The sequence below is a fragment of the Aspergillus tubingensis genome, assembly GCF_013340325.1.
Source record: "Aspergillus tubingensis WU-2223L DNA, scaffold_1, whole genome shotgun sequence".
Classification (NCBI taxonomy): Eukaryota; Fungi; Ascomycota; class Eurotiomycetes; order Eurotiales; family Aspergillaceae; genus Aspergillus; species Aspergillus tubingensis.
In genome coordinates, this window is record NW_023336275.1 from 98,627 (window position 1) to 125,474 (window position 26,848).

The following is a 26,848-nucleotide window of genomic DNA, read 5'->3' on the forward strand; positions in this document are numbered from 1 at the left end:
ATCATGGGCGGCTCATGTCGCAGCTGATTTAGCCTTGAATGTTTCTTGCGTGGATTCCCATGGTTGATTTTCTTGCGCGTATAAAACGTAATGGAGTTCGTCTAGAGCGGGTTACCTGAAATGATACTATAGATAGTGATGATTTGTTGTCCAGATTATCATATTAGTAAATGTTAGTAATGTAACGCGTAGGGAGATCCCCAAGTAGTAGATCGTGGTGGCAGTGAAGTATGTATCCCTGCTGACGAGGGAAGCGAGACGAACTCGTGATACAGTTCATGCAAGTCACCGTGGCTGGTGGCGGTTCCCGAAACCTAAACGGACTGACTGACTATAAGAATTGTATCGACTGTATAAGACGATCCGAGCAGAATTGTGTCTGCCTAGACTACTAACTGGGCAAACGATGGGAGGATGAGCTAAAAGAAGTAGTAAGTAAGCAAGCAAGCAAGATGAATGTATGCATGAAGGAATTAACTAATTAATTGGGGCCTGAAATGCGAGGAACCGCGGACCGATGACGTCGATGAGGTCATGGGAAAATTGGCTGTGCAAAAGAATGCCAATACCAGCTTCTGTTTTGCTTCCACTCTGGATTTACTTTGCAGAGCTTCCGACCCAGCCGGCAGTCCATTGGATAGACTTTGGGATCTACTATGTACTACTACCACTACCCTTCAGCAGTGATGCCACTCTCCTGGCCGGTGGGCCCTCTTCGTCGTCACCATCTGGGCAGTTGCGTGTTAAATTAAAGACGGACTCGGTCTCTCCACCGACCCAGTCTTTTTGCTCTTCTTTTCCTTTTAGTCACTCTTTAATTCCTCTCCTCCTCTCCTCCCCTCGCTGCCAATTTCGCCCTCTTGTCGTCGGTCAAGGTGTCACCAACGCTGTCAAACGCCGCCTACCTCCCTCTTCCTGCTGACCCTCGGATCCATTGATTGACGACAAGCCACTTCCGCCCCTTCCGGCGCCCGCGTTCCACCCGATCGCCAATCGCGACATCTTATACTACCCCGAGTCAGTTTTTCACGGCAGCTCTTCTTTTTGGCAGCATCGGTTGCTAAAGTGCGCTGATTGTTGCGCTTGCTCGCTGGGACATTTATCACTTCACTGGAAGAGGGGAGGCCATATATAAATAATTTAGCGAAAATGTGGATTATATCATTTTGGATATTTCCGATTATCTCGGCGTGCACATGGATTGGTAGCGTCTCCCCCCTATACAATTACGGGTCAATTGTTCCGACAGAGACTGACAAGTCCCTTCTAGCCATGTTGATTGCGATGCTGGCCACCTGGGCCAGAGAAGGATCGCCGATATATGCCAGTATGGAGACGGGTCAGACCATTGCGTAGGTGTCACGCGACCTTGGATCTAGGATGCGATTGCGATGCTGATTTGTACACCTTTCGTTCTCTTCTAGGTATATTTCCGACGTTGGAGCACAGGGTCTGAAGCCGCTTTTCATTGCGGGCAGCTGCGTCACGGTCGTTTTCCTCGATCTCTCTTTCCTGTCAGAACGCTGGTTGCGACATGCGGGTCAATTGGTCCCGAACAAGGGCAAATTCGACAAGGCCTGCGCAATCGCGTCCATTTGCTTCTCGATTGCGGGCGCCTTGGGATTGATCCTCCTTTCGATCTTTGATACTCTTCGTCATCCAAATATGCATGATGGCTTTTTGATCATGTTCTTGTTAGTATTTCATTGCGCATTCGAGGAGAGAAACCCTCGAGGCTGACATATCTGCAGGGTTGGATACTTGATTAGCGCCATTCTCATTTGCTGCGAATACTGGCGTTTGGGAATCTTCTATCGCTCCCAGCACCGAGTGCTCCTGGCCAGTTTCATTATTAAGCTCTCATTCGTCATCATTGAAATCGCGCTGGCCATTGCTTTTGGTGTCCTCGGCAACAAGGGTGGTCATTACCGGAACGCAGCGGCAGTTCTGGAATGGGGTGAGTGATCTGTAGATGATTTCCAGCAGATATGGATAGATTGACTAACGGAGGACAGTGATTGCGCTCATCTTCACGTTTTACGTGCTTTCATTCGTGATCGACCTGCTGCCCTCGGTGCGCACGCGCAAACATGTGCCGCAGGGCGAGAAGGTGTCCCGGAATGGACAGACGACAGCGGCCTATCCCGATGGCACATACGACTACGAGGAGCCCGTGACGACGGACTCGGCAGGGCCCAATGCTAATTACTACCGGGGACAGCGGATATAAATAGGTCCTTTAGGAGTAGGCTCGGTGTGAGAAGTGGTTTGACTATTTTGGAACGATATTTAACGATATATACCCCGTGATAGGAGTGGTTGTATAATGGAGCTGAATTGATTGATATATTGTTAGTGTTGTTGATGTTGATGTCTCTTGGGACCTGATCTGCGATCCTTTTGCACATATTGATCTATGACGTTGACTGTATAGTACGTGCCTAATATCCGGATAATGTATGATCATTGAGATACTACCATATTGACCAGTAAAGACACCATAATAAAGCAGACATGATTACGTTATATCATCGAGTAAAGACATCATCTAGATCTAAAGAAATCAAATCTACCTATACATACCCACCCCTTTAAATAAAGATACCAAAGAAAACAATGTAAGAAATAAAAAATAAATAAATAGATCAAGCCAACAACACCTCCCTAATCCTCTCAACCTGCTCCCTCCCCACCCCAACCGTCCCCAAATACCCCTGTACCCCACCATACCTCTCCTCCAAATGCCCCCGAATCGTCTCCACAAAGTGCCGCGGACACTTGGTATACTCCTCCGACAACCCCAACAACCTCACCTCCTTCATGCGCTCCTCCATCTCAATGACCAATTCACCCTCAGACCGGAGATAATCCTCCCTCATCACCTCCTCAGGCACCACATCCGCCACAAGCAGAAGCAAAAGAAGGATGATAAGACCCGTGCGATCTTTGCCTTGTGTGCAGTGGATGAGAATCGGATAGACACTACTACTATCCTCAGTCTCATTCTCATCGCTGCCATCTGCGGTAGAGGTAGAGGTAGAGGACGACGTGGATGTAACAGAAGAGAATAAATCAAACAACGTCTTCATCTCCCCATAACTACTATCCAAGGTATCCATGCCTAGTCCGACTAATCCCCGCGGAGACATGACTTGCTGTCCGACTATTTGGACGGCTGTGGGGCGGTAGCCTGATGCTACTAGGGCTAGGACTTTGCTGTATATTTTTTTCTTCCTTAGTTTCTTTTGGTCTCTAGTGATTGTGATTGGGGAATAAGGATTTTTGGGAAGAGAGGGTGGGAGAGGAGGGGGGCGCGTACAAGAAATTCCACCAATCTAACCGCCACAGAAGCGTCCGCTCGAATGCTTTCCCTGTTAAGCTGACGGGGAAGCGAGTGACGGTTGGGAGATCGGGGAGGTGGATGTCTGTTGATGTTGTTGGTGCTGATGATGATGCTGTTGGTTCTGGTGCTGGTGCTGGTGGTGTTGATGATTGTCTTTCGGGTGACTCTGTTGATGATGTTGATGATGACTCTGTTGAAGAAGCGGCAGCAGCTAGTTCAGCTAAGCGCTTGTTGGTGGCTATTTGATGTTCGGTACTGTGTCTTTGTCAATATGAAGGAAACTAAGAAAGTTGAAGAGTAGAATAATACCTCGATCTCAGATCCACGACCGTTGAGATATGGAATTCGTCTACAAGACGGCGTTTGTCGCGCTCAGAGGCATCGTCTAGCTTTAATAAATTGGGATGATGTTAGTACCTGTTTCAATCATTCCATATACCATTGATATACAGAATATGTAAGAGTGGTAAGTATATATACCCTTGCACTTCGAAAGAGGATACCCTCTTTCAACACCCTATACAACGCTATCAGCATACAGCATACGATATATTGATATACATGGATATGCATACCTCTTCCCAATCAACTGGTTAATCGTACGCCCAACGTCCCGGAAATTGATAATGTTGTCGAACGGACGACCTGGAGAATCGAGATCTACGCTCGATTGGCGGGGATGCGAAGAGGACATGATTATCTTGTCTGTCTTGTTCTTCCAGGTTTAAATGTAATTGAGAGAAAAAGGAGGGGTTTATATATAGTACAATTGCAGTGTCCGTGATAATCTTTTGTGAAGATTCAATGCAGGCAGAATAAGGCCAGATAAAAAAGTGGGACAAGAAGTGGATGACTGGGAGGTCCGCTGTAATAAGTGCAGAAGTGGGAAACCCGAAAAGAAAAGAAAAAAAAAAAAAGACAAACAACCGCAAACCGGGCAGCCAATCGACCTAACGAACGGGACTAAGCATGCAGGAATCCAGCAAGATATCTTCGACAATATCCAAATGGCCCGGGCCAAGGCAGAAAAGGTGGAGGGAAACGTGGATGCGCCGATGGGGAGCCGCGCGGCAAATGGCGGTGGAGCTTCAGCCATCAACAACACTATCTTTATGGCCCAAACTATTATCTGCTCGCTGCAGTGCCGCCCATCGTCGGGCCAGTCAGCTTCTATTCTCCCTACGATCTACAGATAGTTGATATGTTTCCACCCGCTGTTGCATGCTCATCTCCCCGTTACAAGCATTGCATTGCTCATTTGCACACTAATTATCAGAATTGAATTCATCCTCGGTTCCATCACTGTCTGCCCAATCCTGGATCCGACTAAACACACAGCAAACAGCAATCGCATCCAACAAACACCCATCCCTACAGAAGTACACCGCAGTAGCACCGTAACATCAGTCAGAAGACGACACATTAGTGGTATGTACTCCAATTCCCTCCGCCGTAAAAGTACACAGTACAAACACAAAAAGATATTCCTACACAGTAAGATCAAATCCCACCCCGCGCGCCCCCCATTCAAATAGAATAATGGACAACACAAACCATCAACTCATATCAATCACAACTTCTCCGAGAACCTTGATTCCCGCCCAGTCCCGCTGCTCGCTCGCTTTGCCCGAACGGTTGGGACAGACAGGCCTTGTTCCGCCGCGCTCGCCCGCCGTTCCTCCGTCTCCACCCCCGGAGTGGGGATGGCCTGCGAGCTTCGACGAGCAATATCATTGCTGCCAATCCCTTCAGTCTTACCCTCCGACGAGCTCTTGGAAACAATCTTCTTGAACCCACTCACGAGACGACTGCGCCTATCTCCAGCGGATTCGTGACCTGCCTGGCTGACAGCTTCCTTCTCATCCTGGCCTTCGCTGACTGACATCCTTTTACTCATAACGCGAAGGTCGTTGGCCGTCACAGGATGGGATCGAAGCGCTGCTCCTCGCGAGTCGTCCTCGGCAGCTGCCTGTTCAGATTCTTCAGGGACAACAGGAGCAGCCGGTAGTTCCGGAACTTCGGGTTCCTTCTCTTCTGGATGAGCAATATCCCAAGCTCGCCCGTCCTCGTCTTCAGATTTCTGCACTGGCTCAGCTCTTGAGATCTCTCGAGCTTCCTGTGTTTCCACCCTCTCAGCTGCCTGGGGCTCCGGCAGTTGTTCCGTCTCTTCGACTGCCCGGGTCTCTGGCTGCTGCCCTGTGGCTTCAACTACCCGGGGCTCTGGTTGCTGTTCTACCGTTTCATTTACTTGAGCCTCTGGCTGTTCTGCAGCTGGCCCTGGTTCCATTGAAGGGACCACTTCCAGAGTGTCCTTGCCTGACGTCGTAGCTTCGCCTGCTGCGAGTCCACTCGGACGACGACCGAGCCGACCCTTGAACCATGATCTCAGCTTCGACTCGGACTTTGAAATGGCCTCGCCGGGAGCAGTCTCCGTAACAGCACCTGCAGTTGTCCCCTGAGCACCCTCCGTTGACGTCTGTTGCGGCGCAGTCTCAGCGCGTGCCTCGTCTGCTGCTCCGTCAACAGCCCCAGTTAACGTATAGGTTTCGTTCTCGGAAGTGCGCTTCGACTTGCGGCTCCACAAACGGGCTTTCTCCTCTTTGTACTTGGAGTCGGTCCTCAAAGAAGCTATTGCAAATGATTAGTCTTTCTCTCCAAGGTATCAATCAGCAAAACAACTCACCTCTCATGCGTCTCTCCTCTGCCCTTGTGTCGGCATCTCGCTCGCGTTGGATGGCTTCTCGTCTCTCAGCCTCTTCCTGATCAAGACGCTGCTCTATCTCCCTAGCTCGCTTCGTTTCCGCACGGTCCGTGATTTCATCAAACGTGGGTTGCAACCGGGAACGAGCGAGAGCCTCCACATCTGCCATGTCGACGTATTTCTGGGAGCTAATATTCACGCGGTCGGCGAACTGGTACTGCGCATCCGTCTCCTGTCTCTCCTTTGCGCGAAGTAAGGCGGTTTCCTCCAGTTCCTTCTGCATGGCGGCTGGGGCGCGCCCTGTCTCTGCATAAACACGCATCTCCATGTCTTGGATGGTAGCATCGACATTTCTTCTCGCAGCCTCCATCAGGAGCGCGCGGTCCTTTTCTCTGCGCTCATCCACCGCATCGAGCTTTGTTCGCAGACTATACATCTGGCTTCTGATCTCCTTCGACCTCTCAGCGTCAACCGAAGAAGCATCACTGTCGATTGATAGCCTTCGTCTGCGGACCTGTAAGCTAGAGCGCGTTGTCTGGGGCTCGATTCCGTAGTATTCGCGGTAGATGGCCGCCTCATCCTGCATGCTGGCCAACTTCTCCGCCGCCCGCTTCTCCGCGGCATCTTGTAAGCTAAAAGCCTGTTGCAAGATCATCGGCTCTGCTCCTGTCGCTGTCCGCTGGGAGCGCATGCGACTGGGGCTGATGGGGCCCTGCTCCTTGGCCTCAACAACCGCATACATGTCACGCGCCATAGAGACTGCTGCAGCCTGCAGGATGCTCTTCCGCTTGTATTCGTCGAGCTCTGGTGCGACGGGAGGGGTAGCGGTGTAAAGCCGCGCATTGGTGTTGGCAATATGCTGGATCCTACTAGCTTCCATGGCGTTGTCGAGATCCCCAAGGACTTCGCCCGCCTCCATTCCCACGTGAGGCGCCTCTGACGGGGCGGAGTCAGCTCTCCTTCGGTTAGCATATAAAGCACCCGTTACCGCATAACGCGTCCTATCTCGGCCTGTTGTACCGGAACGTGATTCGACCGTCTGACCAGCTCCGGACGAGTCATACTTGAGGTCTGAAGGTCCAGTGGAAGAGCTGACGATCGACCGACGGTCCCTGAGAACGAAGGCTGCAGCCTTGTAGCCTTCCAGGCTTGGCACATCGGAGGCGCGCTTGTCTTCCACATGCTGTGTTGTAGCTGCACCTTTTGTCCCCCATCCTTTGGATTGGGCGTGAGCGAGAGCGGCTACTGCAGATGCATGGCTAAATCCGGGGCGGGAGCCTGTCGCCTTCAAGGCTAGGGAACAGACGGACAGTCAGTATTTGGGGGGATTGGTCCTATGGTAGAGTGAATACGAATAGGCGAAATTGATACTTACTGGCTAGTTCCGTTTCAGCTGTCGAGGGCTCACGAACTGATAATTTCCGCTCTGGATGGGTTACATAGAGAGCGGCTGTCGCAGCTGTGCATGGTGTTGTGTTAGCTGTGGATTCGCTTCTCCGTATACAAAGTAAAGTGGGACATTAGGACGCATGAGATCATCGATCATAGCAGCGTGGAGATATGATAAAGTAGGGTAGGGATGTGAAACAGGCTAAGAGGGCACAGGGCCGATCAGGAGCCCAGGATGCAAGGACGCAGATCGTAACTCACCTTGATCCGCTAAGCGGGCAGACCGGGAGCGACCGAGGGTAACGCGTTCGACGGGCGCGGGTTGTTCAAGGGTGGTTGCCATGATAAGATAACGACGATCGTCTACAGGGTAGAAGAAGGCGAGGCATTCCTGACGAAGAGGAGATGGGTGGAGGAGAAGGGAAGGAAAAGAGGAGGAGAAAAGGTAGGGATTGGGAAAGGTTAAAGGGTAGGCAGCAAAAGGGAAGAAACGTTAAAAGGTGGGTGTTGTAAGAAGGGGGAGGGGATAAAGTTAATGACGCCGATGATGCTGTGGGTAGAGTTTCATGAGGTGGTAGTAGTACTGGAGAGTAAGGGTATGAGTAAGTAAAAGCACTGTACTGTTTAGTTAGTTCGGTTAGTAGGCAGAAAAAGGGAAGGAACGACTGCCCACGCTGATTGGGGAAGGAACAGAGCAAGAGCTAGAGCTAGAGAGGAAGAGAGGAAGGAAGCTGAGAAGGGAAGGTGCGAGTGACATCAGGGCCGGGAGCTGATGTCATGATGAACTGAACAGACCCGAAAATGGTTGCATTTCTTGCTTCTTCCGGGGGTGCCTGGCAGCTCTTGTCATCGACTTTTTGACTCTTCTGCAGTTCCTTCATTCAGCCTTATTCCATGGTTCCAGTTCTTCACTAGTGGGATGGTGAACTTTAAATATCTACATCTACAACCAGAGAGCACAAAACAAGTCTGACGAACATTATTCCCACGGTGGAGGGATGATCAGGCACTCATACACTCATGCACTGTCTGGTAACGACAGCCATCATGCATCCCATCCACCTCTCTACCCACTCACTAGCTAGTCTAGACTTGCACACGCAAGCACCAAATCTGGGTCTGTGTAACAACTTAGTAGACTAGACCCGGAGCCTTCAGATCCAGTCCCGCCTAATCACTTTTAGTGTTGAAACTAAATGCCATAGCCATTGTTATAACTGGTGGTCCGGATGAATTGCGCGCGGACCCGGGGTCATGTCATCATGGCAGTGCCTGCCTTGCTCGTGCTATTCGCTATACCCCAGGGTTGATAATATCGCAGGGCTCTTAAAGATGCACGTTCCCCCCCGCGCAGCCCAAGGGATTAAGTATTGTTGAAGTTATCTATCTAAACTAGTCTCAGTCATTCGTTTACGAACCCCTCTTTCTCACCTTCTTCCCCCCTCCCTCTCTCACCTTCACATCTCGTATTCCTCATCCTCCCAATTCCTGTTTCCCAATAAATATCCCTAGTAGCCTACCAGGCTCCAGTTGTATACCTACATCTTACTACACCTCCGCCACACCATAAACAAACAGACAGAAACCCACCCACCCACACCACCACCACCATGTTCTGGTTCTCTTCCCACCAACAACAACAGCAACAGCAACAACCTCCTCTCCTCCCAACCCTCCCCACCTCGAAATCCAAAATCCGTAGAACCCTCAAAGCCCCCGGCCGCCCCATCGCCATTCGCAAAGACCACATTACCGACACCAAGACCCTCCTAATCGTGCGTCCCCAAGGCGATGCCCAATCCGCCGTGGCATACAAAATCCAAGATGCCGACGGCATGACGCTCTACACCGCTACAGGGCGCAAGTTCAGCAACCGACCATGTCGCGAGTTCCGCGATGCGTCGGGCCTCCCACTCTTCGAACTACACCGCAAGACCTCCTTCAAGAACAACTGGTCCGTCACTTTACCCGGCAGTAACCCAACCAGCCCGATAGCCAAAGGTGCTGTCCAGCGCTCATCCTTCAGTGCCGCCGGCTGGGGGAACTGCAACTTCACCATCACGTTCGACAATGTAGCTGCAGCAGATGGGAAGCAGCCTGAGGAGCGTACCCTGACATTGGAAGTGCAACGGCATGGGAATGTGCTGGCGCTGTTTGATATCGTGGATGGGGATCGCAAGATCGCCGAGGTGAAGGAGAGTATTCGCCATAATGAGAAGTTGGCGCTTATGCCTGCGTCTCGCCTTGGGTATCGTCCTGTACTGGATGTGATTGTTACTCCCGGCGTGGATATGGCTCTGGTGAGTTTACCCATCTTTCTGTTTTCCATAGAGTATATATACTGCATAATACTACATGGAGTATCTATACAGTGTACAGAAATCATGTTCTAACTAACCGGGGATTTTCTAGATTGCAACGATTGCGGTCATTGCATCGGACACCGTGTTTGCCTCGAATTATTGATTGCGCGCATGTTTTTGGACTTTGGATATGTCGGAACGCCATTATGGTTACCATGAGATTACGAAACTGATGACTCTCTTTCTGTCTATTCCTCTTCTTTCACCTTTCAATTTTTTTTTTCTTTTTCTTTTTCGTCGCTCTTGTTTTTCCTGATTCTATTGTGGTCTTTTTTATCGGCTGTGGGTACTTAGGTGGCTCGCTGGGCTGCGTTGAACCGCGGTTGACGGATTCCAGGCGTTTGGATGGCTTCCGGAGCTTCCCCAATGCTACCTTACTCTACCACTTCGTCAGTGGATCCATCCATGGGTTTACTGTGGTTCTACTTGCTTGGCTAATTCAATCCTGTCCGGAGAGGTCACGCGGGACGAGTCCTTCCAGCCTCGGGAGTCTTCGGGTATTGTTTTGTTTACTTTTGTTTTCTTTTTCTTCTAAAACTCTAGAGTCGAGCTAAAAATGTATATAGTTGCGATCGCTGAAAGTTACTGTCAAATCCAGTGAGGGGTATTCTTAACAAGGGAGAAACAAAAAAGCAAATAATCAAAGATCATCATCCGTAGATCGTGTATCTTCACCGCAAGTGCAGCATCTTCAGAATATCATGGCGGCTGAAGAATGAGCGATTCCATTTACCGAAGATATCTAGAAACACGTTAGTCCCTCCCCGGGCGAGTAGGAGTAGGAGTAACAGCAAGAAACACCTACACATCGGAATGCTCAAGGCACAGACTCCCATCTGAATGCTAGAGATGGCCAGGAAAGCCGGCTTGATGCCATTCAGCAACAGCCAGTCATAGGCATAGAACGTCAACACAAAGCTGAACATGTTCTTGAACACCAGCATGCATGTAAAAGACTCGATGGCAATCTCGCCTGTTGGAAGCGTCAGCTTTGAACCATAATAAATCCCGCATCTGGCAGCTATACTTACGATGTGCATCGACAATGTACAGCGCACTCGCGACAGCGCCCATCACCATGCCTATGATAACCAGAGCGAAGAACACGTCCGCCACCAGCCATCCATATCGCGCGACATCCTCAGCGATGATACCAAACCCATACAGCCCGGCGCCGCAGAAGATCAATTGGAAGATCACGAGGAGGATGCGGAACTCCGGCTCGTACTTCCCTCGGTTGAGTTTAATCATGATGCGGTTCATCGAATCGGAGAGAAGGCCCGATAGGATCAGACCCAGTATGGAACCGATGAAGGCCCCCGTGTACAGGTACCCGGTTTGCACCTCGTTGAACCATAGGGGTGGGCCGAGGAAGATGGCGGCTAGGACGACACCGATGAATACGGTCCATCCGATGATTACGCCTTGGATCAAGCATGCCTAGTATGATGGTCAAAACGTAAGCTTGTGGCTTGATGAGGCTTTCTGCAGCATGGCTTACCCAAAGGATTGCGGGGTGGAAGAATAAGGGAAAGGGCCGTAAAAGGAGCTTGATGAAGCTCTCGTCGGTTTTGCGTCCATTGAAGGGTTTAAGAGTTTGGAGGTAGGACACCTTGGCTGGTGTTTCTGACTCTCTCTTTCGGGGTAGCTCTTGTGAGGACGTAGGTTGGCGATGCTCGACTGCGGATGAGGTCTGCTTTTGATTGTCGGGCCCTGGAGTAACCTCCGACGTTGTGATATCATTGAGCTGGACTTCCGAGGCGGAGCGATCGTTGGCATATTCGAAGTCAGCGTTCAAGTAGTCCGGTCGCTTGAAAGCTGTCTCGGGGACAAAGAAGAATGTGAGAGGTAGTGCTGCCGCCGTGAAAATGGCTACCAGGTAGAAAGTCCAGTCCCATCCAAGGGTATGTGTGATCTTGCCCGCCAGTACTGGCGTAAGAAAGGCTGCACCAAAGAGAGCAACGTTGGACAGTGCCATCCGTTTGCCTCGTTCCTGTTTGCTTGATCAGCATGTGCTTGTGAGGTTCGTGAGATGCGGTTTATACTCACGTGCACGTAGAACAAGTCACCGACACATGCATTGACCAGAGCTTCGAATGGAGCAAGAGCAATCCCCTGGAAAATACGAGCCCATAACAGACTCTGGTAGTTGTGCTTACTGCCCCCAGCCCAGGCACAGCTCACCACCATCAAGGCATTTCCGAGCAGGAAGAGGTGACGCTTTCCCCAAACTCGTGCTGTAGGTACAATCAAGATCCCAGCCACTCCAACACCACAGAGATGATACCCAGTTAGAAGCGCGACTGAGGTGAAGCTCTTGCCATAGTAAAGAGCAATTGTTACGGTGTTGGCAGCCATCAGCGAGCTTGTCGTTGCGCACAGCACCGCGACAAAAGACAGAACCAAAAGCATGACATCGCGCTTCCAGAGTGGCCAGTTCTTGTTTCGAGATTGTCAGCTATTGCCCATGTAGCTCGTAGCTCCTCAAGAGTGACTTCAACACACCAATGGATCGTTGGGATCATCGCTTGGCTGAGGGACAAGTAGGATGGGTACAGAGCCCGACCGATCGTATTTTAAATTTGAGTCGATGACCGGCTCATTGTTGGAGTGTTCTCGCTCAAGTATGTCCGTGGTCCCTATTCAAAAGCAGTGTTCAGTGTATTTTGCAGAGACAAGCATCGCTGTTGCATGAGATGGCTCCTACCTGGTACATGAGGGCGCTTGGTATCCAACACGCCAAGCCCCATGGTATTATTTATTCGTAGCCAGGAAGATACAATAAGAAACAAGAGCGAACGGTCACCGGCTAAGGTGGAATCAACCGAAAGATAGTACAAGGAAGCCTATTGTTGATGGTCGGACGCCTAGACTCCTCCGGCTGGGGACTCTGGAAGGCGAAATCAAGGTCCCACGAGGATCACGCGGGGAAGTCGTCATGCAAAGTGTTCACAATTGAAGTATTTCTAGACGAGGGAATACAGTTTGCGGGGAATTTCTGCCTTCCAGAAATTCATAAATGATGGGTGTCCCGAGGGGACATTTCTCGTTCTGCAAGGGCGGTGGTAGTAATGAATAATTACAACCCTAGTTCGTGTATATCATCAGAAACCAAATTGGTGGGCGCGGGTCAGGATTACCCTGGTGAATTTACTACTGGCTATGAAAGAACGAAATAGTCTAGTACTCTATTTCTAACGGGGGCGGCCAGACCCAAAATTGGATCGTGGACCCCAGCCTTCTGACCATCTTTCTGAAAGTACTTGTCTGGAGGATGTCGATCGGATGAGGTAGTGTAACTCAAAGGGATAACTCATTTATCAGACACGGCAAGTCTATCATACCTAATAACTCATACCAATCCTGTGTAATTTTGTCTTATTGGACATCAGGGTGATACACAAAGAGACACTAGCACATCTTGCAAATTCTTGGAGGTCGAATCAAGCCTACACCTTACAAGGTGTACGCTGAGAGAAACTTTATATTGGCTAATAAGCGCCACACAATCCTTCCGCAGTGATTAGCCATGTTCACATCGAAGCCCTCCTCGGCTGCTCATGCATGCATGCATAATCCGAGGCTGCAAGCAAATGGGGAGACATTCATTTCAAGACTGAAACATGGCTCCGATGCCCACTCAATTTGAAATGCAAGGGATACTGATCAGGGCCAGAAGACCACCTGAAATGAACACTTCCTGCATGTTGGGGCCTCGAAAGTTTGACCAGTCCAGCTGAAATCTCCAACTTACACAAGTAATCCTGGCTGGAAGATCAACAATTGGCTCGGGGGATCTTCATACAAGATTGGGCCATCCATTAGACTACCTTTCTAGTGGCGGGCGAAGTGAACTCCTCCTCTCCTGGAGGTGGCTCGTACTTTAGATACATGAGTAGATAGATATCTTAGTTTCTGTCCAACTTCAGTGGTTACTTCGGTGCACTGGCATGCATAACTACATTCCTCCGGGGTTCCGACGATGGTCTCATGGACCATTGTTTTCCTTATCCATTTGGTCACCTCCCTTATTCTCTGCTGCCAGTCAATGGCATGGGCAGCAACCTAGCAGTACGTATGAAGTACTAGTACAATGTCCAGTGTTGTCATTATGTATAACAAGCGGATTGGCCATCCGCCATCGGAGCAAAACCCACCAGGGATACTTTCTGGGGCCCGCTTAGGTACAACCTAATATTATAGATAGCCCTTGAATTCGTTCCAAGTATCCTATTAATTATCTCCTCACATAATGAGCATAACAACGGAAATCCTCACTTTTTGATGAAGTAGGCGCTCTTTCCTGGGACGGGTTTCATCGATATAGATAGTGTAGCAGTGATTGGTAGTGGTTCTAGCTAGAGACTCCAAAGGCAAGGAGCTTCAAATACACAAACTCATACTAAGACAGACCTCTTGGCCATGGATCACTTCTGGAGTGCCTTCCAAGCCAGGAAGGGAGGTGAATACTGTTGGCTAGACCCCAATCGTTCCTTCTTCACTTGATTCATGTGTCACATTCCCTCCACTTCCAGCACTTTGTCTACTTCTTGCTTCTTTTCCCCTTCTCTTCTCCCACTTTATTCTCCCCTCGTTTCGAGCCCCCAATCGTCTTTCCATCAACCAACATCTCTCTATCCCATTTCATAACCCGCTAGTCAAACTCCAAGGACATGATGAAGCTCTACCACGTTAGCTTGGCTCTTTTCGCTGGCCTGGGCTTGGTAGCTGGCCAGGGGATGGACAGCCTTCCACCCTGCGCGGTAAGTCCCAGTTACGACAACTTGTCTGCCCGAGTATTGCTGGTTCTATGTAGCTGAACCGATCCCAGAGAGACTGCGCCACCGGTTCTATCCCTAAAACTTGCAAGGCCATTGATGTGAACTGCATCTGCTCCGACAAGTCCTTCATCACTGGTATTTCCTGCTGCGTTGCTTCTACGTGCTCTGCAGAGGATCAGACCTGTATGTCCAATCTTCCTCTCCCAATATCCTCAACCCTTATCTGGCCGTGTGGTACATGGCGTCGGCTCGGCTATAATGACGGCTTCTAATGGGTCGATCGTGTTCCAGCTGCCCTCAATTTCGCACAGCAGATCTGCGGTGGCGCCGGCGTAACTGATCTCCCCCAAAGCGCCAGTTGCACAAATGGAAACACCGCGAGTGCTACTTTGCAGACCACGGGCACAACGACTGGTGCTTCTGCGACTACTACCTCGACTGGTGCAGCTAACGGAACCCGCCTCGACTCATCCAGCTCTGCCAGTGCGGCGAATGCTACCAAAACGGGAAGCAACACTCAGTCTGTGAAAACGCAGGGCGCTACTGCAACTGATAAGAATGCCGCAAGCAATGCGACTGCTAGCAGTGCGGCTGGTATTATTCTGGGAGATAGCAGTGCTGGCCTTGCTGCGATCCTCGGGGCAGCCTTTTATGCATTGCTTCTTTAGAGGGCACCGGATAACGGGTCACCTGATGGTGCTACGAGTGATGATCATTGAGAGCAAAAGTGGTTCTGTCCTATGTTCAGGGCGGCAGAATAGTGTCCTACAAATAATCGCCTTTCACGAAGGCTGGCTAAATTGAACTGGACCAGCAGTTAACTGTAATATGCTTATTAGTTTGTATGATAGGATCGGAATCAAGGTCACAGTGTCTTTTGCCGCAGAGGTCACTGTATTGCCTACAAATAGAGATGTATACTCAGTAGTGCGAGGGTCATGCCGACTGCATGAATTCGTCTACCGGTCCTGTTCCACGAACCGGTTAGCTGCTTCCTGTCGCTCTTCCCTGAGGGTGATGAAGATCTATCAATTGTCAGCAAATCATGACACTGGCATACCCGCCAGAGCTTTCTCTGGGGAGCAATCGTGGGGCGGGGGAAAAGCTTACCCATAACCAAAACATCATTTCCATAAAGCCATATGTGAATACCACCCTGTTTTTCAGCTGATCCAGACCCGATGTAGCGGCACCGGCAGTGCCGTAGTTCCCCATTCCGGTAGCGGCATCCATTCCCCACGCCGATGGTTGACTCTGGTATATGAAAAAGGAAACGGCAAAGAAGATACAGAAACGAGCGGCGGAAAGGAGGGTCCAGATCTCCGAGTAGAGCGAGGTCAAGCGTGCCATGAAGGGGTTCGTGCGTACAGCCCCTGCCACTGGTATAGGTGATTGCACTCTAGCGGCTTGAGCCATGGCCAGGATCTCGTTAATTTGCGGGACCTTGGTCACAAGAATGAGGTCGACCAGGGCATCGACGACGAGAAGGACACCGCATAGGGCGAAAGGGGATTGAGGTCGGGAGATACTAGGGGTTGCCTCCTGAATTGATTGAACGAGAGATATTTAGTAAACCGACGGGAGGTATCAAGGGGGCCGAGTGAAGATATAAACATAAACATACCAGATTCAAGAACTCCCCCAGCATGAAGACGAGGTCAGACTCGGTCACGACCTCTGGCGACCTGGTCAGGTACACGGCCAGCACAAACAGGAACAAGGCATGTGCCTGGATCAAGGTCTTGGAGGAAAGGAGAGCCATGCTGAATTGATTGAATGGCTGTAACGGGCAGCCAGCTAGTATTGTTTTCTGGTGTAACACATGCGTTAATGTATCACGGCCGGGTTGCAGAGAGTATTCGAAAGGTTGAGCTCTGCAGCTGTCTCAATTGTGAATAACAAGAAACATTGTTTCGACCGATGGGATTAGAATTGGGGAACGAGAATTGGATTTCCCCGGCGGCCGAGTGGGGCTGGACTTTTGGCAGCCTCCGATCGAGATGGAGAAGAGCAGGCCGGGAATGCGCAAGACCAACAATTAGCGGAAGCCCACCCCCCTCTCAAAGAAAAGCAATTTGTCGGCTTATTCGGAGGAGGCTCCTGTCCCCTTTTTCTCCTGGTGCACACTCTCTATACCTCTATATTAACCTACATTATATGGCCAGAGCTCCGCACGGGAGAAGTTGGTATTATTATCGCGGGCACTGACATCATGACCGACGTCCCAGTCACCTTTACCAAAGAACGACACATCAAGTATTTCCTACGATGTCTCAAAACCTTCCTTCCCAGCCTATACACCTCCAATGACTCCAATCGCATGCTTCTCGCCTTTTTCACGGTCGCCGGCTTAGACCTCCTCGGCGTCTTGCAGAGCAAAACCACCCCCGAAGAGCGACAAGGCTACATCGACTGGATCTACCACTGCCAGGTTCCCACGGGCGGATTTCGAGCCTTCACTGGAACGGATTTTGGCGCGAGGAATCGGACATCGGATAATGAAGCTTGGGATCCGGCAAATGTACCTTCTACCTTCTTTGCGCTGGAGCTCCTTATCATCCTGGGCGATGATTTATCACGAGTGAAGCGGAAGGAGTGTCTACAATGGCTGCCGCGCATGCAGCGTGATAATGGAAGCTTTGGAGAGGTGCTGGGTCCGGGAGGGAAGATTGAGGGTGGTGGTGATCTACGCTTTTGCTGCTTTGCGGCAGGCACGCGGTATATTCTGCGGGGGAATGGCGGGGCAGATGTGGATGGCATCAAGGACATTGATGTGGACAAGCTGGCCGCGTTTGTTCAGGCATGTCAAGTAAGTGGCCTGCACTCTTTGACTCCGTATAATCTGATATGTGACATATGCTGAGATGCATTATTCCAGGCATATGATGGCGGTATGGGTGAAGCACCCTTTTGTGAAGCGCATTGTACGTTCTATCCAAATTGCTCACTCTGCTTAGAATTGGGCCCCCCGTTATTGTTACAGAATGGTAGCTTACTCGTATACCCCCGCAGCCGGTCATACGTATTGCGCAATGGGCGCCTTGACGTTCTTAAATCGTATGGCAAAGGATCAGAAGCCACCGCCAGTCCTTTCGCCAGGCGCGAACGAATTCGAGTCCTTGGTTCGTTGGCTCGTTGCCAGACAAACGACAGAACTCGGCGACACCGAGGAGGACTCGGACGATGATAACAGCCCGGAGGTGAATGAGGTTCCGAAACCGGTACCGGAGGCTGTTGAAGAAGTAAGCTTAGATGAGAGCCTCGATAAGCTCCCCGCTATACCGCCACCAACGGAACAGGATCTACGATGTGCAGGCTTCAATGGGCGATGTAATAAGTATGCTGATACATGTTACTCATTCTGGAACCTGGCGACATTAGATGTAAGCAACCACAGTTTGTGTGAAAGAGTGAAAGAGTGACATTGCTGATCCGATCGTCCGTGGACAGATGATGAATAGGTTAGACCTCGTGGACGCAAGTCGGAATCGGCAATATCTTCTCGGGAAAACACAGCATATCATCGGCGGTTTTGGAAAGGGTGTGGGCGAGCCACCAGGTTGGTACCCTTGGGGGTGTTATTAATGTCTGGTAATTTCCTCGCTGACTGACCATTGCAGATCTCCTCCATTCCTACTTTGGGATGGTCGCCCTCGCGTTCCAGGGGGAGGAAGGGCTAGATGGGGTTGATCCAGCGCTGTGTATGAGCCATCGGGCCGTGCAGCAACTACAGTCTCTCCCTTGGTGGAAAGAAGGGGTTTGAAGTGATGGGTTAATTGAATAGGGTCGGAAGCTTTGGGTCTCGGGTCTCGGTGAGATGGAACTTGTCAGTCATATACCCCAACCATGCTAAATGAATTGATTGTTTATATACACGACAGTAATGAGCCAACTTGATGTTACTGTACTTGTGTATCTTCTAGCCTTTACAATGTAGATAAGGTGACCCCCCTCCCCGTATCGGGTTATATTGACCTATAGAAGTAGTATGTCACAGATGATGCAGTCATCGTATGATGTGATGACTGATTTCCAGGACTTTCTATGACAACTTATTCAATCTCTGAAGTGACAGGCCCGCGAAACAAGATGGACAATCCATACCAGATACGTGTGGTAGGGGCGTTTACAAGAAGAAACTAGGGAGGCATGTCATAAGCGAAGACCCTATCAGAGCTTTAAGTGTCGACTTATTCTTAACCTGTCAAAGTAATCAGGGGGTTCGGATTTGCCGGGAGTTAATTAGTTAGGGACCGCCGCGCAAGGTTGACTAAAAAGCGATGACGATGTTGATTGAAAACGGCTGTTAAGTTGGGGAATTTCAGGGGCTGCTGGCTGACTAGACTACAGTAAGTACGTAGTTATGAATGATGCTAGCTACTACTAGTAGTTATGATGTTATGATCCACATATGCCCCCAATTACTGCTTCTTTTCCTTCCTGTAACGGGAAGCAAGGCCGGGATCGATGACATCGGCCCTTCGGAACGGCGGACGGAACGGTACAGAGTATTTTGCATAGTTATGCTAATCGGAGAGGGGGGAGGACTATTTTGACTATTGAGGAAAGAAGAAATCTCGAAGGATCAGGAGTAATCTTAAATTCTCCTGGATTGTAAGTTTATTTTATTACTCCGTAGTAAGAAATCCATAATATAATTTGGTAAGAACAAATAGTAATGGAAAATGAGATAGTAATACCTCTGAGGATATGCAAAGCCAGTCCCAAAGGTGCCTGAACGCAATGACAGAAACGGCCCACGTTCCCACCGGCTAAAATGTGGCCGGGCGGCTAAGAGTAATTAATTAACAGTGAATAAAATACTAGTATGGAATTCGAAGATGGAAGGGGGAAAATAGAAATAGAAATAGAAATCGTAGGTTTGACATTTTATAATAATAATAATAATATCACTATTATTGTTGGAAATGGGTTTCGGAGGTTTTTATGGGGAAAGGAGGAAGGGGAGAAAAGAAACAAACAATAATAATAATAATAATCATTCCAGTGTACGTAGAAGAGTTACTGTTAGTAAATATCCTTCTTACACTCCTTTCAGCATCATTGTCACATTTCATTCTTTGTTCAATCACACTCATTTTTAATTAGCCAGTATATTGTTTTGAGGACCACAATTTTATCTGCTCATCATCATCACAATCATCATCACTGACCACTCCACTCCACCCACCCACCCACACAGACAGACATAGTGAGTCTCCTCCCTCTTTCTCTCCCCTGGGCTCATGCACGCCCCTGCCGGCTGTCGTCAGTCCCCCCCAACTCCGTCCTTGCCAGGCTCTCCTAACCCAGTCCTCCTCCTACTACTTCCACTACCAAGACTACTATTATTATCATCGTTCCTTTCCTTTCCTTACCCCCCTCCATCACCCTCAACTTCCTGCTCGCTTGCTGGTCGGCTGGCTAGAGAATTTGAGGCGTGCTTTTTTACTTTTGCTTGCTTGCTTGTCTGCTGGCTAGCTGGCTGGCTTGGCTGCTGCTTTATTGAAATTGCCCAGCACCTGTCGTCATCTAATACCGGATTTATTGTTTCTATTCCACATCGCTGTACAGATTGCCCCTCAAGCTACGGGCCCTGCCTTACTACTAACTAATCATCATCAACCTTACTGAGTTTGTCTGGCTGGTATGTTTTTGCCTTCTTTTCCAGAACATCCCCCCCCGCGCTCTCTTTGGCTTTCTCTTCCCTCTCCTTCATCCACTCCCGCACTTTTGTTTGCAGCTTGTCGCTATAGAACCACATACCTTCCTGAAACAACACTAACGTCCGCTGGATCTGTTACTATCTAGCTTAGTGTATCATCCCTTATCGGCCTCCCCTACTCTGCCCGTTCCTTCTCCGAATTATTGCGGTTCCGAGCTTTCCACACTCCTGCCGACAACTAGCTACTAGATAGCTACCATCACCGACTTGCGCGCCCGTCCTACGTTCCCTCGTGCCTCAAAGTTCATTCGAGCTATCCGCCCCTCATTCCTTTTGTCACAGATTAGACCGTCATCATATACTCTTGTATTTCATCGGCTGTTCCGAACAATCGCCTCCTTGATACCTTCCACTCCTTCTCACCCACGTCGGCGTCGATTTGCGATCTCCTGGAACCCCCACCCCTTACAACCGGAGCGACAGCGGCCTTCGGTTCACTCTCTATATATTCCTCCCTACGTTGGATGGCCACCCTTGACACCTTAGTACCACTCCAATCCTGCACAGAACCATCTCAGACACGCATACTCCATCTCCGCGGACTTCCCCCAGGCAGGCGGAGATAATCTTAACACATGCCACCTCCGAGGACGAGAGCGGAGGTCCAGGCCCAGAAACAAAAAGAGAAGGTGCGTCTCGGCTTTTTGATTTTTAAGTTTGGAGGTCGAAGATCCTCTGCAATGCGCATGTCCTATTCTCCGCCATCTCTCTTTTCTTTCGGAACACATGCAGGACTCCGTCCCCGGTCCAGGATCGAATCCCTTTTTCTCTTGTCTTGGTAAATGGCTCAACTGACTGGGATCTTGCGCTATGAACAGCTTGCCCAATCATACAATGCACTGCTGGAGTAAGCAAAACTCCCCAACCTCGCCTTCGTCTTCAGCCTGGATGCTAACAATAATCGTCTTCATAGGGAATTCTCTTCGAAGGATCTTCGCACTGTAGGAAACTACACGCTTGGGAGATTGATTGGGAAGGGTTCCTTTGGCAAAGTATATCTCGCTTCACATAAGCTTACCAATGGCTCCAAGGTACGTCTATGAAAAAAGCCCACTACTTATGTGTTAGATAAACCTGACAGGATTGCGCGCAGGTGGTGCTCAAGTCTTCGAGTAAGGAAGACCGAAATCTGGCACGCGAGATCCATCATCACCGCCAGTTCCTCCATCCCCACATTGCCCGCCTATACGAAGTCATTGTGACGGAAAAGCTGGTCTGGCTTGTTCTCGAGTACTGCCCGGGTACGTGGCGAGATGCTGCTGTAGATGTAGTAGGATACCGCTAACACACTCGAGCAGGTGATGAGCTGTACAACTATCTCCTTCGGCATGGTCCGTTACCGGTAGACAAAGTCAAGCGAATTTTCACGCAACTAGTGGGAGCCGTTGCTTATGTCCATAGCAAATCTTGCGTTCACCGTGATCTCAAGCTAGAGAACATCTTACTCGACAAACATGAGAACGTGAAGCTGTGCGATTTTGGGTTCACTCGCGAATATGAAGGCAAGGCGAGTTACTTGCAGACGTTTTGTGGAACAGTATGCTATAGCGCTCCCGAAATGCTCAAGGGCGAGAAGTATGCTGGCGAGAAGGTGGATGTCTGGAGCTTGGGTATCATTCTTTACGCCCTGCTTGCTGGGGAGTTGCCATTCGATGATGATGACGACCAAGTAACAAAGGCTCGGATTCTTGGTGAAGAAGCAATATTCAACGATAAATTTCCCGACGATGCCAAAGCCCTCATCAATCTACTCCTTTCGAAGCGGCCCCTTATTCGACCCAGTCTGGACGAGATCCTTGCCCATCCGTTTCTTGCAGAGCATGCTCCCGAACAGTTGGCGATACTCAAGATTCCGCGCCCAGCCGCCTTCTCGACCCCTCTGGAGAGGACCACGCTGCAGCGCATGAAGAGTGCAGGAGTCAACATCGATGAGGTTGTCGAGAGCGTTCTCTCTCAACGCTGTGACCCCCTCGCTGGTTGGTGGGCATTGTTGATCGAAAAGGAGCAGCGAAAAGAGCAGAAGAGGGAGCGTAAACGACGCGAGCGTGAAGCGGAAGCTAAGAATATTCGTCGCTTGAGTGCAGCAAGCAGTCGGCTGGAAAAGATCTCGGCCGCCCTTGTGGAAGTCGACGAAGAGGGCCACGCCGCAGACACTCATCTTCGTGAGCGAGGACGGCGAGACAGACGGAGTCTCCCTTCTCAGCTTGCTGTCCCAGAGCTGCCAATGCTTCCCGAACCGACACCCCTGCAGTCACCAGATTCTAGCACGCCTCCGCCCCCCATTGACAAAGATTCCATTCGTTCTGCTAGTTCGACCCGGCAGCGTCCCCCACCACCACCGAAGGATCAAGCACGACGGCCGAGCACGTTGCATGTGAGCGCCTCGCAGCCTGAATTGGCCCAGCACAACAATGGCATTTTTAGACGCCGCACCGGTCGCCGCCAGTATCCGATAATAAGCCAATTGGCCTCGTTGAAGCACTGGTTTGTGGAGTCTGCAAAGAGAGCCAAATCTCCTCACGCCAAGGCGGCTGGGGGTCAAGGAGGCCATCGCAAGTTTCTCTCCGAGAAATTGAGCCCGGCCAAGGGCCAGGATACTGGAAAGAAGCCCACTTCGGCATCTGGGGCCACCGCGCACTCTGGTGACTTGTTGACGCCAACACAGATCAAGCGCTCATCGAATGCCAGCAGCTTAGCCCCGAGCAGTGCTTCCTATCCGAACAACCGCCATTCCTACCCTCGCCACAATCGTCCCTTGAGCACTAGCCAGAGAAACTCTCTCTCGCCATCTCCGATCACCCCAAGAGGTTCATACCGGCGGTCCTCCGCAGGTCTGCGTGGTCGCAAGTCCACTTCATCTTCCGTGTCCTCCATCCGCAGCATCCATCATGCCCATAGCCACTCTAAAGCATCGTCTGTTTCTTCAAATAGTATTGGTTCAGCGTCGACCCCAACGGCTCGAATCTCGAAATCGCCTCACACATCAGTCAAAGTCCTTCCCACGACGCCAAGTGCGTCTGCCCGATTTCCCAGTAATATCCGTCTGGTGCGAGGCACGCAGAACGGTTTCCGTGACATTGATGACCCTAACGGGAGGATCAATAACATGTTCAACGAGGCAGCCCCAGCGCCACTGCTCTACTCCCCTTCGTCAAGCCTCGTCTTTGCACGTCGAAAACGATCCGCTTTCAAGGGGCCTATGGTCCATACAGCTAATCTGATGGTATCGGGTGGAATGACAAGCACCGAGTACCCAAATGGCGACATAGGGATTGGAGGCCCTGCGGTCGCAGCAGCACCTCGATCTGGGACACGAAAAAGCCAAATAATAGAAGAGGAAGAGGACATGGAGGAAGATATCGAAGAAGTCGATACTTTTGATGGCCTAGATGAAGGGCCAGGCTCGCCAGTCGACTCCACTGCCTCGGAAGACCATACGGGCGCTGGACATCTGGCAGGATCGTCCTTCGGGCGAACTGGCAAACCGACTCTAGCTCCTGCTGCAGAACTCGAGTCGACTCCGCGCCCACCCCATACATCTTAATTGAGTGACACCCGATTAGAATGCGGTGTCCCAGGAGTTTCAGTGTCACCGTATCCTAGGAGTCATGAGTCTAGGAAACGGAGAGTCCCGAATACAAAAGCGACAGCAATTATAGAGTACAGGCTCGCTGGGTACATTGTTGGCTTGTTTGATTTATTGTTTTCTCATACACATTTATACCCCTTTTCTTTGCGTCTATAAGGAGCTAAAATTTCTTGGACATTGATTTCTCTTCTGTTCTTCTAGCCTTTTTCTTCATGATGCGGCGCGCAAAATAATGATCGGATGACGAGTTGGGAGGCGTTTGTATACCATCCCATCCCTCTTGTTCTCCTTATTTTTACCCCCTTCCCCTTCTACCCTTCCTTCATGCTATCTACTTTGAAAACCTTGTCTGAAGCTTATCTTCTCTGACCAGGACATCGGATCATGCACAATTTTGCATTTCCTTTCTGTGTACCCTATTCTGCGTTTATCGTTCACCCCTTCCCTATTGTCTCCATACCTTTCCTGCTTGTACTTGTTTGTTTCTAGAGATATCCCCTACATACGGCTGCCCATTGAGATACTCAAATTCTGGATCTTAGTTGGACGAGGTGTCGCGCAAGGCCGGTGCCCAGAGGCAGACACGAGGATCAAGTCCCGGTGATCAACGCAGTTTAGATCTGTCCACCGTCCATTGCGTGCTCTCGGCCTTTTTGATTCTGGGTTGTGTATATGCCCGATTAAATTCTCGATAGAATAGACTTCACTTTTAATGCCCACATTCGCATCAAGGGTATATGAATATTTATAGTAAGCAGAATAGTAAAGCATTTACGAGATCGTAAGCAACATGAGATTTCATGACGAATGTGAAATGACCCTATGCAGCGCCTACTAGTCACTGCATTTATACCGAAACCACCTACTTACTAGTAGTAGTATATTCCTCCCTCGCAGTTTCCTCTCCCTTCTCCTTCTCCATATCCGCCAACTCATCCCCACGACCACCACCACTTTCAACATCCTTCGGACTGACACTAGCAGCTTCATCTCTCAACCCAATCTCACTCTCCCCGACCTTATCAACCATATCCCGATACGCCGGCACAAAGTTCACCGCGAGGGCATACGTCCACGCCACGACCATGAACATCGTCGGAACGATCATCGCAAACCCCGTACTATTCCGCATATCGGCTACGTGGCCCAGGATCGGAGGCACGACGGCACCACCGGATACTCCGCCGACAATGAATCCTGAGCCGCGCTTGTAGTGTCGGCCGAGGCCGCGGATACCTAGTGCGACGATGGTGGGGAAGCAGACGGATTCGAAGAAGAGGGTGCAGAAGAGCATTGCTAGATAAGGTTTTTAATGTGTGATTTAGGGTGTTGGGCTTCTTTCCTTTTCTTTTGGTGTTTGTCTGTTTGGACTGGGGTGGATTGATTGATGGGTAGGGTAGGTTTGGGGTGTGGGTATGAAACGTACCTATGCCTTTCTGATCACGTTGGGTTATGGATGCGGCGATAAATGCTACAGTCAGTGAGAGATAGGCTAGGAATACCCAGCGGGCTTTGACGAATCTCATGATGATCGCGCCGAGGAATCGACCCATTGCGAAGGCTCCTTGTGCGCCGGCGAGGTATTTTGAGCCGGTGGCGCTGGTGGTTCCGGGCCAGGTTTCGACGACGTAGTTGATGAAGTAGCCTGCGATGGCGACTATGGAGTAATGGGTTAGTGTTATGGATGTTATTGTGAAGGGTGCGTAAGGAGAAAGGGGTTTCGTACCTTGGGCGCCGGTATAAGTAAACTGTGCCAACGTGGCGTGGAAGAGTCGATACTGTTTCCAGAATGGTTTATCCTGTTCGCCAACGTGCGTTTCGGCTACCTGGAAGGCCATGTCTTGGTCGGTTACTTCGGGGATGGTGGAGATGAAGAAGACGCCGGCAAGAACAAAGACAAAGATGCCAATGGCTAGATATACCCATTGTATTCGTTTGAGAGCGTTCACGTCATCCTCGGTGGATGTGAAGAAGACGTATGATGCTAGGGCTGGTGCGACGCAGGTGCCGATGCCGTTGAACGCCTGGGCGAGATTGATTCGGATCTCGGCGTATTTGGGTGGACCACAGACTGATCGGTCATTTCAGTGATTAGCAGGGGGGCTTTTTTGGTGTTGTTTCATCTCACAGTATCAGCTAGAGATCGGATATGGATGGTTGACTAACCAGTAAGGTATGGGTTAGCAGCGGTTTCCAACGAACCAAGGCCCGAGCCGATAACGAAGGTAGCAGCGCAGAAGCCACCAAACGATCGGTTCAAGCCTGCAGGCCACATGCAGAGGGCGCCGATGCCATATAGAGTGAGCCCGAAGATGAAGACTGTTTTGTATCCGAAGTGACGGAGTATGTAGTTTGCATATCCCAAGGACGCAAGTGGGTAAGCACTAATGACAATCAGTCGATTGCAATAAGTACGTAGTCAAGCAAATGTCTGACCCAAAGTAGGCTGCTTGAAGACCCGAGGAGCGTGTTCGGGTGATATTCAGAGTGTTTTGGAAGTGTTTGTTGAGAGTGTCGAGCAAGCCGTAGGCAAAGCCCTATTGAAAGTTGGGTTAGCAGATTGAATCGAGTAATGGTTGGGTTGGTGCACGGCTCACCCAGAGAAAGAAGAGTATAGTAACAAGGGTCAAGGGCCAAAGACTTTGGCGTAAGGTCAGGGTAGCTGCAGAAGTAGTCCTGCTATTGTCAACCCGGAACCCAGACCGGGTCTTGAGAAAGTGTAGGAACCCCATTCTGTGGGGGAGGGAAGATTAAGACCAGAGCAATGATGGAGGAAGGAGAGTACGATAGGTAAGAGCAAGTGAAACTGTAGTAAAGTAAAAGAGAAGTATACCGAAGCAGTAGGAGAAAGGAAAGATAAGCAATGCTTGCAGGGATTCAAGCGCAAAGAAAAAGCCCCAGACATTGGCACCCTGGCACCTTATGTACGACTTCGTTCAGCATGAGGGCATTATCTT

The 26,848-nt window shown here is 50.1% G+C and overlaps 10 protein-coding genes across 10 annotated transcripts; 5 read left to right on the forward strand and 5 right to left on the reverse strand.

The window, feature by feature from the left end:
* Positions 1–1,149: 1,149 nt before the first annotated feature.
* AtWU_00039 (Frag1/DRAM/Sfk1 family protein) lies at positions 1,150–2,230 on the forward strand (the record flags this gene model as incomplete). The annotated part of the gene is made up of 5 exons (XM_035495155.1): positions 1,150–1,204; positions 1,271–1,352; positions 1,425–1,694; positions 1,752–1,957; positions 2,016–2,230. 5 exons carry the CDS (start codon positions 1,150–1,152, stop codon positions 2,228–2,230), a joined length of 828 nt encoding a protein of 275 aa, XP_035351048.1.
* A 415-nt stretch (positions 2,231–2,645) lies between these two features.
* ptyA (putative tyrosine/serine protein phosphatase) lies at positions 2,646–4,037 on the reverse strand (the record flags this gene model as incomplete). Its single annotated transcript, XM_035495156.1, has 5 exons — positions 2,646–3,216; positions 3,320–3,598; positions 3,653–3,732; positions 3,824–3,860; positions 3,919–4,037. 5 exons carry the CDS (start codon positions 4,035–4,037, stop codon positions 2,646–2,648), a joined length of 1,086 nt encoding a protein of 361 aa, XP_035351049.1.
* An 876-nt stretch (positions 4,038–4,913) lies between these two features.
* AtWU_00041 (uncharacterized protein) lies at positions 4,914–7,776 on the reverse strand (the record flags this gene model as incomplete). Its single annotated transcript, XM_035495157.1, has 4 exons — positions 4,914–5,971; positions 6,027–7,337; positions 7,420–7,503; positions 7,695–7,776. The coding sequence occupies 4 exons, from the start codon at positions 7,774–7,776 to the stop codon at positions 4,914–4,916; spliced, it is 2,535 nt and encodes an 844-aa protein (XP_035351050.1).
* Positions 7,777–9,043: 1,267 nt separating this feature from the next.
* Positions 9,044–9,899, forward strand: AtWU_00042 (uncharacterized protein; the record flags this gene model as incomplete). Its single annotated transcript, XM_035495158.1, has 2 exons — positions 9,044–9,733; positions 9,846–9,899. The coding sequence occupies 2 exons, from the start codon at positions 9,044–9,046 to the stop codon at positions 9,897–9,899; spliced, it is 744 nt and encodes a 247-aa protein (XP_035351051.1).
* Positions 9,900–10,467: 568 nt separating this feature from the next.
* Positions 10,468–12,546, reverse strand: AtWU_00043 (putative MFS transporter; the record flags this gene model as incomplete). The annotated part of the gene is made up of 7 exons (XM_035495159.1): positions 10,468–10,538; positions 10,602–10,769; positions 10,828–11,236; positions 11,298–11,789; positions 11,846–12,235; positions 12,302–12,435; positions 12,504–12,546. 7 exons carry the CDS (start codon positions 12,544–12,546, stop codon positions 10,468–10,470), a joined length of 1,707 nt encoding a protein of 568 aa, XP_035351052.1.
* A 1,926-nt stretch (positions 12,547–14,472) lies between these two features.
* AtWU_00044 (CFEM domain-containing protein) lies at positions 14,473–15,245 on the forward strand (the record flags this gene model as incomplete). The annotated part of the gene is made up of 3 exons (XM_035495160.1): positions 14,473–14,559; positions 14,628–14,760; positions 14,869–15,245. 3 exons carry the CDS (start codon positions 14,473–14,475, stop codon positions 15,243–15,245), a joined length of 597 nt encoding a protein of 198 aa, XP_035351053.1.
* Positions 15,246–15,536: 291 nt separating this feature from the next.
* Positions 15,537–16,339, reverse strand: AtWU_00045 (uncharacterized protein; the record flags this gene model as incomplete). The annotated part of the gene is made up of 3 exons (XM_035495161.1): positions 15,537–15,602; positions 15,688–16,119; positions 16,202–16,339. The coding sequence occupies 3 exons, from the start codon at positions 16,337–16,339 to the stop codon at positions 15,537–15,539; spliced, it is 636 nt and encodes a 211-aa protein (XP_035351054.1).
* A 450-nt stretch (positions 16,340–16,789) lies between these two features.
* cdc43 (protein geranylgeranyltransferase type I subunit CDC43) lies at positions 16,790–18,340 on the forward strand (the record flags this gene model as incomplete). Its single annotated transcript, XM_035495162.1, has 5 exons — positions 16,790–17,386; positions 17,456–17,501; positions 17,590–17,960; positions 18,028–18,136; positions 18,198–18,340. 5 exons carry the CDS (start codon positions 16,790–16,792, stop codon positions 18,338–18,340), a joined length of 1,266 nt encoding a protein of 421 aa, XP_035351055.1.
* A 2,537-nt stretch (positions 18,341–20,877) lies between these two features.
* On the forward strand, positions 20,878–23,846 carry AtWU_00047 (non-specific serine/threonine protein kinase; the record flags this gene model as incomplete). The annotated part of the gene is made up of 5 exons (XM_035495163.1): positions 20,878–20,931; positions 21,121–21,149; positions 21,216–21,333; positions 21,396–21,543; positions 21,601–23,846. The coding sequence occupies 5 exons, from the start codon at positions 20,878–20,880 to the stop codon at positions 23,844–23,846; spliced, it is 2,595 nt and encodes an 864-aa protein (XP_035351056.1).
* Positions 23,847–24,753: 907 nt separating this feature from the next.
* AtWU_00048 (putative l-fucose permease) lies at positions 24,754–26,623 on the reverse strand (the record flags this gene model as incomplete). The annotated part of the gene is made up of 6 exons (XM_035495164.1): positions 24,754–25,187; positions 25,318–25,548; positions 25,618–25,962; positions 26,058–26,275; positions 26,328–26,428; positions 26,489–26,623. 6 exons carry the CDS (start codon positions 26,621–26,623, stop codon positions 24,754–24,756), a joined length of 1,464 nt encoding a protein of 487 aa, XP_035351057.1.
* Between the last annotated feature and the right edge of the window lie 225 nt (positions 26,624–26,848).